This window comes from Chelonus insularis, unplaced genomic scaffold, assembly GCF_013357705.1.
Source record: "Chelonus insularis isolate UGA/USDA-ARS -01 unplaced genomic scaffold, ASM1335770v1 contig_80_pilon, whole genome shotgun sequence".
Classification (NCBI taxonomy): Eukaryota; Metazoa; Arthropoda; class Insecta; order Hymenoptera; family Braconidae; genus Chelonus; species Chelonus insularis.
In genome coordinates this window covers 7,064-15,220 of record NW_023276764.1, presented here as the reverse complement: position 1 = coordinate 15,220, position 8,157 = coordinate 7,064, and the positions used below count along the sequence as shown (strand labels likewise).

The window sequence follows — 8,157 nt, the reverse complement described above, 5'->3', positions numbered from 1 at the left end:
AAATGTCTTGAATTTACAATGAAATATCGTGAAATATTACTTGATTATAGATTTAGAGTAAAGCCTGAATGTTTCTGATGATTTACAATAGCACTAGTACTGATGATTGACTCAAACTTGTAAGATTTGTGAAGAATGAATAAGAATGGCGTGTAAAGGTGAACGAGAACAGTGGAAGAATGGCGACAGGAACTTCATTAGTCAAAAGGGACACTCAAAAGTAGTCAAATGAGTGACTAGATAAAGAATTATTGATTATTAGGTCGATTGGTTATCGACCCAGTCTCAAGATGGCCGCCGAAGTTCCTGTCAGCTGGCAAATTCAAATTGAGAATTAATCAATTCTCAACATGCCGCCCGCCATCAGCAACTGGTTGATGATTGTCTTCTGGTTGATTCTGCTGCTGGGCTTCAGGAGTTGGGTTGATTGGTAGAATGGCTAGCTTGACGATTGGTCTGACCAACGTCGTTGTTGGTGTCTTCACCGTTGCTACTCGTGGAAGCCCATCTTGCCCTGGGTGTAGTTGAATTATCCTCACGAGTGGCCATTTCGTGGAGGGGGGAAATCTTTCATCTGTTAGCAAGGCTAATGCACCAACTTGAATTGTTCTGTTCCTCAAAAACCACTTAGAAATAGCTTGTAATTTTAGTAAGTAAGATTGTGACCACCTGTATCAAAACTGCTGTGATTGTCGTTGAATGATCCGCCATCGATTTTGAATTGAATGTGCAGGTTCTGAGGTTGATGGTTCAGGAACAGTGTTGATTGCTGACCCAATAAGAAAGTGTCCAGGAGTGAGTGCTTGAATGTCTTCTGAGTCATCACTGATTGGCTCTAGAGGTCTTGAGTTGAGAATGGCTTCGATTTGTGTCAGTAGTGTGGTGATCTCTTCAAACGTGAAGAGTGATTCTTTTACTGTTCTCGTCAAATGAAATTTAAGTGATTTCACTACTGACTCCAGACTACAGACAAATACACAGACCCAAGCTTTTCTAGTCTTGGCTCCTCTGCCTGATGATGTTTTGATTGTGAATGGCCCAGCATAGTCTATGCCAGTATGAGAGAATGGCCGTGAAGGAGTGATACGTGATTGTGGCAATTGGCCCATGAGTTGTTGTGCTCTTATGCCTCTTTGTCGAGCACATTCGATGCACCGAAGAATGAATGTTTTTACTGATGCTCTTCCACCTATGATCCAGTAACGTTGTCTGATTGTTGTGAGTGTAAGTTGAGTGCCACCATGTAGTGTGGTTAAATGATAATGTCTAATAACAAGAGTGGTGAATGGTGAATGTCGAGGTAGAATTGATTGATGTTTTGAATCATGACTCAACTGAGCATGCTGAAGTCGTCCTCCTACTCGTAGAACTCCTTCTGAATCAACGTATGCTGTGAGTCTGTTGAATGAATGGTTTGGTGGAAGATGTTGATTGTTGGATAAAGTCCTGATTTCTTGGTGAAAATGTGCTGCTTGAGTAGACTTTATCCAGAAGATTCTCGCTTTTTCGATGTCAGCTGTTGTGATTGATGCTAAAGGACTGGTAACTGGTGAATGTCGAAGTCTTGGAGTGAATTTTATGATTAAGGCGGTGATTCTAAGTAACTTGTTGAGTTTAGAATATCTGTTAACCAAGTCCCATTGAATTGTTGTATCGTGAATTGCTGCTATGAGTGAAATTCCAGGACGAGCTTCTAAGTTACAAGCCTCGTCAGCTGGTGGTGAATTTACTGGCCAATTTTCTTGATTTTCAGTTCATCAGGTGGGTCCCCTCCACCATAGCGAGTAATCTCTCACTTGATTGGCTGTGATGCCTCTTGAATCGCAGTCCACTGAATTCTCCTTGCCAGAAATATGGTGCCAGTGAGCGTCCGCAACTAGTTCTCGTATTTGCACTACTCTGTTCCTGACAAAGTCCTTCCAGCATCCTGCATTTGAATTGATCCACGAATGAGTGATTGAAGAGTCCGTCCATTAGTGAATTGAATGTATGTCCACTCTATGGAGTATAGCTCGAACATACTTTGTGAGTTTAGCTAGAATTAACGCAGCTGTTAACTCTAGCCTGGGGATCGTGAATTGATTGATTGGTGCTACTTTAGTTTTCGCACGGATGAATGTGATTTTGGGCCCTGTGGACGGTGAATTGATTTTTGAATAGATCTGCCGCGGCCATTGCGAGCTGTGATGCACCAGAGAATCAATGAATTTCTACTGTTGAATGTCTTGTTGTATGGATCCATTGTGAATTATGATTTCTTAAGTTGTGTGAATTATTCTCTGATGAGCAGCCAGCGATTAATGAATTGTTGTGGGACTGGTTCGTCCCAGCTGAGGTTGTGTAGCCAGAGCTCTTGAAGGAACATCTAAGTTGTGATCGTTATAGGTGACACAACCCCAATGGATCATAGTTTTGAGCTACTTCTGAATGAATGAGGCGTTTTGAATATGTTGACTCATGAATGACTGATTTTGATCAGAATGTGAATGTGTCTGAATTCGGATTCTAATAAAGTTCAAGAATTTTTGGTACAGTCTTCGAAGGTGATTTTTCCTTGATTGACTGATGATTGTGACGTTATTTGGAGAAGTGATTGACTATTTGATTGCCATTTTTCAAGGGGGACGCCGCCCGCCTTGCACCATTGATTAACTCCTTCGTATTCCTTCATGAAATGTCTGTAGAGATTGTTGTATTCAGTCTCGTTGGTTGATCTCCTCAACTGACGCCTCAAGCATCGATACGCAGTTGTATAGGAGTCCCCAAGAGCTGCAGGTGAATAAATGAGTGGAATTCAAACAATGTATCGTCCTGATGAATGTCTAGAATGTGTTGATTTAAAGAAATCTTCACACTGTTGGTCCAGGGATGATAATTGATGTTGATTTGACATAGAAACTTCTTCTTAGACCCAGAATTTTGTTAGCAACTCTTGAATGTCTTCATGGTTCTTGATTTGTAGTAGCATGATGAATTTGATAGTGATTGACTGATAAATTTGGTGCTACTGGACCAAGAATTAGCCAACCAAAGATCAAAAGTTGAGCTATAGAAGCTGTTGGAGAATAAAATATGATTTTTTGTTTGATGATTTGTCCATAAAAGTCAGCTCCAAGTAGAATGTCTATTGATTGTGGAATATTGAATGTTGGATCTGCTAGTTTTTATCCATTGAAATGAGTCCAATGATTGTTAGAATAATTGCATGGCACCTTTGGAATTCATGCTGTCAACTAATTCATTATGTGAGCTCGAATGTGTATTGAATGACTGAATGTTAGAGATTGTAGCTGACAGAAGACTACACCTGTTTTTTGAGTGAATTTAGATCTTCCTACTTCTCTTATGTTGATTGTCTGATGGCGTTTTCTCAGTTGCAGCAGATTGGCTAGATGAGAAGTGATTAGTGTTAGCTTTGATCCAGGATCTATGAGCACTCGTGCAATGTAACTCCCTGAATGTGAATTGGCTCTGACTTTTGCTGTTGCTAACAGCGTTGATTGATCATCATGTAGATGACTTGGAATTGTTTGACTTGAGCAGATTGCTCTCGTCGATGATTGTCTACTAAGTTAAGTTGATTTAACGTCTTGATAAGAATCTAGCTTGAAAATGAGAAAAAAAAACACGATTCTTCGGCGTTAATGGGTTAACATTACGTCCATTCTAGAAGCGTTTGATTTTCCGCCAATTGAATTATCATCATCTAAAAAATATACCCTAGGACTTGTGGATTTGTTAACCTTCAATTCCATTCCAAATATTGATAACGGCAATAATAAATTTTATTATACACTCAATGGTGAAGATAAAAGTATTGAAATACCCACAGGAAGCTATGAAATTGAAGACATTGAAAATTATTTGAAGAAAGCTGATACTCAATTATCAATTTCTATTAAGCCCAATAATAATGAACTACACAGTGAAGTTTACAGTGAAAATGCAACAATAAATTTTAAACCGCATGATTCTATTGGTAGTGTGTTGGGCTTTAGTCCACGAGTTATTTTTCCAAAATTGACTCACACATCAGATTTACTAGTATCTATCTTGAAAATCAATGCATTAAGGATTGAATGTAATATTACTACAGGAGCATACATGAATAATCAGTTGGTACATACGATTCACGAATTTTTCCCATCAGTTCCACCAGAATATAAGATCATTGAAGTTTCATCAAACGTCATTTATCTTCCAATCACTGGACAGACAATACATAATTTACAACTGCGCATTGTTGATCAAGACGGTCAATTGGTTAAAGTTACGTGGTGAAACTGTAACAATACGTTTACATTTGAAATCAGTCACGTAGTGTGGATTGTTTATAAACCAATAGTAGGGGGAAGCTATAAAACTAACATATCATGCCTGAATCCCATCGGTCATCGAAAAAAATTCAAACGATTAACTTATCAAAATCGATTATTCCTACAAAGTCTGGGACTAGAAATACGCAAAAGTACAACAAAATTAAAGTGAAAGTGTGTTGTCTTGCATGTCTTTTACCATGGAAGAAGAAAAATTAGCAATAAGAAAAGGTGTCATATTTGATAAGTCTATTACACACATTGAGGTGCATGCTCATCAACCATATGCATCTACAACACATAATAATAATGATGAGTTACATATCTCAGTTCAACATCAAGATTTATGTCTGTTGCCAAGCAAAAGTTCCCTTTATATTACGAGGAAATTTACAAAATCTAACGGAAATGCAGTAGCAGCAACATCAAGATTTGTTAATATGGCCGTATGCTATTTATTAAAAAAAATACGATATGAATTGAATGGTATTGAGATTGATCGAAGTCAAAAGGTTGGTCTTACAAGTCTCATGAAGGGATATCTATCTCTTCATCCAGGTCAAAAAAATTATTTAGATAATGCAGGTTGGGTAACTGATAATAAAAGATTATTTAATGATTATGGATACTTTGATGTTTCGATACCGTTACATATGCTATTGGGATTTGCTGAAGATTATCATCGCATATTTGTCAATGCCAAACATGAATTAATACTTACTTGTTCAAATACCGATCTTAATGCAATTGTACAAGCTACAGCGGAACCTGAAGAGACGATCACGCTCATAAAAATTGAATGGATCATTCCTTATGTCACTGTTGCAGACATAAAGAAAGTAGAATTGTTAAGTTACATTGCAAAAGACCTACCGATTCGAGTGAGTTTTAGATCATGGGAATTATATGAATATCCAATGCTGCCAAACATAACCAAACACGTATGGGTCGTAAAAACATCAACTCAATTGGAAAAGCCCCGCTATGTTATATTAGGATTTCAAACTGCACGCAAAAATGATGCTACAAAAGATGCAAGTCATTTCGATCATTGTGATTTAAGGGATGTTAAACTTTTCCTCAATTCACAATGCTATCCATATGGCAGCATGAATCTTGACATAAGTCACAATCAATTTGCCTTATTATATGATATGTATAGAGATTTCCAAACATCATATGATGGTAAAAAAGCCGAACCTCTACTCAAGAAAAAAAAATTTATAGATATAGCACCACTCGTTGTAATTGATTGTTCTAAACAAAATGAATCCTTAAAATCAGGACCAGTTGATGTTCGACTGGAATTTGAATCATCAAAAGCTTTTCCTGCTAACACATCAGCCTATTGTTTGATCTTACATGATCGAATAATAGAGTATAAACCTTTAAGTGAGCAAATGAGAAAACTAACATAAAATATTGTAGAAAATATACATATTATATAATTATGATTATATTATTCATGTATTAATTAAATTTTTTTTTGCTATAAATAAATTGTGTACACGAAAAAGATTACTGTTTTCATTTATTTATTTCCAGAAAAAAGCTGATAGTCGGTAGCGCAAATTTTGAGAGAATATCAATACATTGACAAAACTTTGAAAAAAAATCAGTTATTTTTGCTGATAGTGAAATTTTAATCGCGGTTTGTAAAAAATCGGTATTATCATTGAAGATAATTTATCGAGGTCGGTAAAAAAAATCGCTGCCGATAATTTATCAGTGTCGATAACTTATCGCGGTCGGTAACTTATTGTCAAAGTTATCGCGGTCGGTATTTAGTGCGGATCAGAACCCATTTTTTTGACTTGGCCGGTATTGCAGAGTTATCCAGAACCGGCCCTGCTTATCTACTGATAAGTGTTTGTGTTTATGGAGGTTGTTACGTTTACCAAAAAATAATGAGATGCTCACATCTGAATTCAAAATTTCATTGATACGACCAGTTATAACTCGCTGGAACTCAACTTACGATTGCTTACAACAACTGATAAGCGTCAAGAATAAATTAATGGATAATAGTTTTGATCAATTAAAAAATCCCTTAACTAAAATAGGTTTTGAATACTCAGAAGAATTCTTTCGATGCTCAACTCCATGAGCGAATGCTATTGATCGTCTGCAGGCTGATGAATGTTATTACGGCATGCTAATTCCTGAAATAATGTCTCTGAAAAACGAAGTAAAGAAGTTGCAACTGAATGAGGAAACTAATCATTGTAAACCTATAATAAGGGCTATGATTGAAAGTATTGATAAGCGTTTCAAAAATTCATTTGATTGTTCAAATACTAACATCGATGCAGCTATTTCCCACGCACGATTTAAAGGTCGCTGGCCTCCTACATTTGAGTGAGAGATTCAATTGAATATTCGTAAACGCTTTTCGGATGCAGTATCGAAAGAAGCATCTATTTAAGGTACGAATTTTGGTACCTCAATAGATAATACTAATAAAGATTCAGATGACGATTATGAATTTGGCGACCCATCTTCAACAATTGACAGTTTCCAACCATCATCATCTTAAGGTGAGATTACTTCTAAAGTCACTCGTTATTTAAAGAGTAATGAAGAAGGATTAAATTCGTTGGAAAAATATCCGTGGGTTAAAAAAATCTTTTAAATATACTACTTCTTTGCCAGCGTCAGCACCAGTAGAGAGGCTTTTTAGTAATGCAACAATGTTGCACTTACCAAAGTATAATCGTCTAACCGATGAACATTTTGAGCAGAGATTATGAGCACAGGCTAATTGCAAAAAAAAATATATCTAACGTGAATTAGTATTTATTTCATTAAGTTTCTCGTTGTTTTTCTATTTTTGAATCTATATGTCTTTTTTGTGCATTTCATTTAATGTCAATAAATTCATATTTAATTTTTATGAACTTCCCAGTGGGAAGTTATGGTAATGGGTCCGATTTTGCGAATCCCGAATTTTGACATATCTCTACGTTTTAAGGTCCCCAGGGTTGAATACGATCGTATGTTCTCGAGAACAAAAAATGATATCGACGTGGGACCGACTGCATTTGACGCGTAATTATGTAACTTGAAACTGATTAGATTTTCAGCAAAATCGGTCTAGCTATTTTTTTTGCAGAATCAGAAAACTAGCAAGAATGGAAAACGACCTGAATTTTGCAATTCATAAATTATACTATTTTTTAGACGAAATTTTGAAATCTTACAAAGAATATGAATAATAAATGATTAGGATATTTGTATGAAAATATGGTACCAATACTTCATCGAAAAAAAATTTTAAAAAACAATATCAGCAATGAAAGAATTTTAAACTCGTGTCAGGATTGAGAAAACAGCATTGAAGACGCTTCAATAGTCAATAATATGGAATTGTGTTCATAACAATTGAACATTGTTGCTAACAAGTGATTATTGATCATAGTAATATTCAAATAATAAGTTTTAAATTGTTATAAACAATAAAAATAGGGACCCTTTCTATATATATGAGTACTTTTAACGCATAATTTTTCCGTTTACTAAAAAAATGTTGCCAACCGTATGCCATAAATGAAAACATACTTTCTTCGTGTATAACAATGAAATTCGTTGTAAATAATGAAGAAAAGGATCTATGAGGTACATTCGAATTCTTCTAACGCACAATTTTTTCTTTTACTGAAATAAAGTAACTAACCATATCAAATGAATAAAAACAGACTCATTTCGTTCATAACAATTCCATTTGTTATAAAAAATGGAATTCGGTTCTATTCAAATTGTTTTTTCATTTTTTCCACTAGGAAGTTGGTCGTGTGGACCTTTTGGGTCGCACCCAGACCACTGCAGAGCACTGATATTTTCA

The 8,157-nt window shown here is 35.8% G+C and overlaps 1 protein-coding gene across 1 annotated transcript; it reads right to left on the bottom strand.

The window, feature by feature from the left end:
* Positions 1-338: 338 nt before the first annotated feature.
* Positions 339-1,926, bottom strand: LOC118071389 (uncharacterized). Its single transcript, XM_035090529.1, has 3 exons — positions 1,797-1,926; positions 682-1,714; positions 339-609 (listed from the first exon to the last, which is right to left on the bottom strand). Exons 1-3 carry the CDS (start codon positions 1,924-1,926, stop codon positions 339-341), a joined length of 1,434 nt encoding a protein of 477 aa, XP_034946420.1.
* Between the last annotated feature and the right edge of the window lie 6,231 nt (positions 1,927-8,157).